This window comes from Rhagoletis zephyria, unplaced genomic scaffold, assembly GCF_001687245.7.
Source record: "Rhagoletis zephyria isolate East Lansing unplaced genomic scaffold, Rhagoletis_zephyria_1.1 Rzeph_scaffold_00590, whole genome shotgun sequence".
NCBI classification, from domain to species: Eukaryota; Metazoa; Arthropoda; class Insecta; order Diptera; family Tephritidae; genus Rhagoletis; species Rhagoletis zephyria.
The window spans coordinates 32,607-34,450 of record NW_016157674.1 but is presented as its reverse complement, the minus strand read 5'-3'; the positions used below and the strand labels follow the sequence as shown (position 1 = coordinate 34,450).

Here is a 1,844-nt window from a genome sequence, read left to right as displayed (position 1 = left end):
GAGAAAAATATAGAAAAAATAACGGGAGTTCTTAATGTGGCTGAAGAGGGCGAATTGGCGCCAAAAGCAAAAAATGACAAGCAAGAATCATCAATTCTTGTGAAATACCCGCCAAACTTCAAAGGCGAAATTTTCCTGCTGGTTGACTCGTCTGGGTGCCAAGCGATGAATAATGATAAAATTACTACTGGCCTAACCCTCCTCAGCCAGATTAAGGACCTCAAAGTACAGGACCTTGATCTCATTTATGCGATAGGTAGATCTCTATATAAAGTTACTTTCACTAACGTCTATGCGGCAAACAGCTTTCTGTTGGATAACAGAATAAGGAAGAGGGGTTTAAAGCCATTCCTACCCAGATCAGCTCTTGAAACTTATGGTGTGGTACGTGGTGTACCGGTATGCTTCAGTGATTATGACATTCTTAAAAATTCAAGATCTGCAGCCACAATTGTGTCTGTTATGCGATTCAAACGCAAAGACCCTGCAGGCGACAACTACTCTCCCACTACAACAATAAAGATAGGCTTCGCAGGCAATGACGTCCCCAAAGAAATCATTTTTGAGCATACAAAACTCAACGTAGACATATACATTCCTCCGCTGAGGCAATGTGTAAATTGTGGCAGATTAGGTCACACCAAATTAGGGTGTAAATCCAAAAAAAGATGCCTGCAATGTGGCAAAATAGAATGCAACAACAATGAATGCGAAACCAACTCATGTATTCTCTGTGGTAGGAACGGCCATAGTGCTAAAGATAAGGACAGATGCCCACATTGGGAAAAGGAGATGTCGGTGAACCGCATCAAGACTGTTAAAAAATTGACAAGGAAAGAGGTGCTAGACACTTACTTTCCAAAAAATTCCAATCGCTTTGATATACTAGAAAATGAAGATGTAAATTTCCCGCCTATGACAAAAGAAAACTGCTTTGTCGACACGACTGAACACATTAATAGAAATTTCACTAAAAGAAAATACAGCTACAGGGTAAAAAATGGTCGTGAAAGAGAGTTTCAAAAAAAAAGCGACAATCATATTGTTCAAACAAAACCCAAAACCACTCCCAACCCGGTTTACAATTCGCTTGCATACCAAAAAAATATGGTAACTCAGTTTGAAAGACTGATAGCGGAAATTCTCAAAATCACCCAAAACTTAACTATTGAAAATAGTGACTCAAGCAGTTTTCAGCAAATTCAGCAGTTAAAGAACCAATTCGAACGTATCCTAGTCAGGAGAGACGAACTTGAAATTAAAGAGTCTCTAATTTCACCTGATAAACCATAATGAAGTTTCTTCAATACAATTGCCAATCGTTAAAAGCAAATATTGATACGATTGAGTACTACATTAATAAATACAATGTAGAAATCGTCGCTCTTAGCGAAATTTTCTTCTCTAAGCGCTCGCCCCATAGGAAACTAATAAATTTTAACATAATCAAAAAGCATAGAAGTGATGGGTATGGCGGTGTTGCCATAGCTCTAAGAAAAAATATAAAATTCAAAAAAATTACATACAACACAGATAGTGACATAATTATCATCAAAACCCTCAATCTAGAACCGAATGTTGTAATCTGTTCTGCATATTTCCCACCAAGTGTAAGCATAAACAGTTTCAAACTAGAAACCCAAAGATTAATAGATTTCCTTGAAACCCTACCAAACACATTCATATTAGGAGACTTCAACGCTAGAGCAACGGCTTGGGGGGACAATATGAACTCTGGCAAGGGCAAACTTCTAGCGCAGCTCATTCAAGAATCCAGTTTTCAGTGTTTAAATAATGGTAACTACACGTTCCAAAGAGACCCTAGAATCAACAACGGCTCCGTG

General features: G+C 38.2%; 1 protein-coding gene across 1 annotated transcript in view; it reads left to right on the top strand.

The window, feature by feature from the left end:
- Window positions 1-1,631, top strand: part of LOC108360583 (uncharacterized) — a 2,216-nt gene extending 585 nt beyond the window's left edge. The window contains exon 2 of the mRNA XM_017612936.1: window positions 125-1,631. Coding sequence (XP_017468425.1) covers window positions 125-1,293 — 1,169 coding nt within the window. The 3' untranslated portion in view covers window positions 1,294-1,631. The remainder of the gene's footprint in view (window positions 1-124) is intronic.
- Window positions 1,632-1,844: the final 213 nt, after the last annotated feature.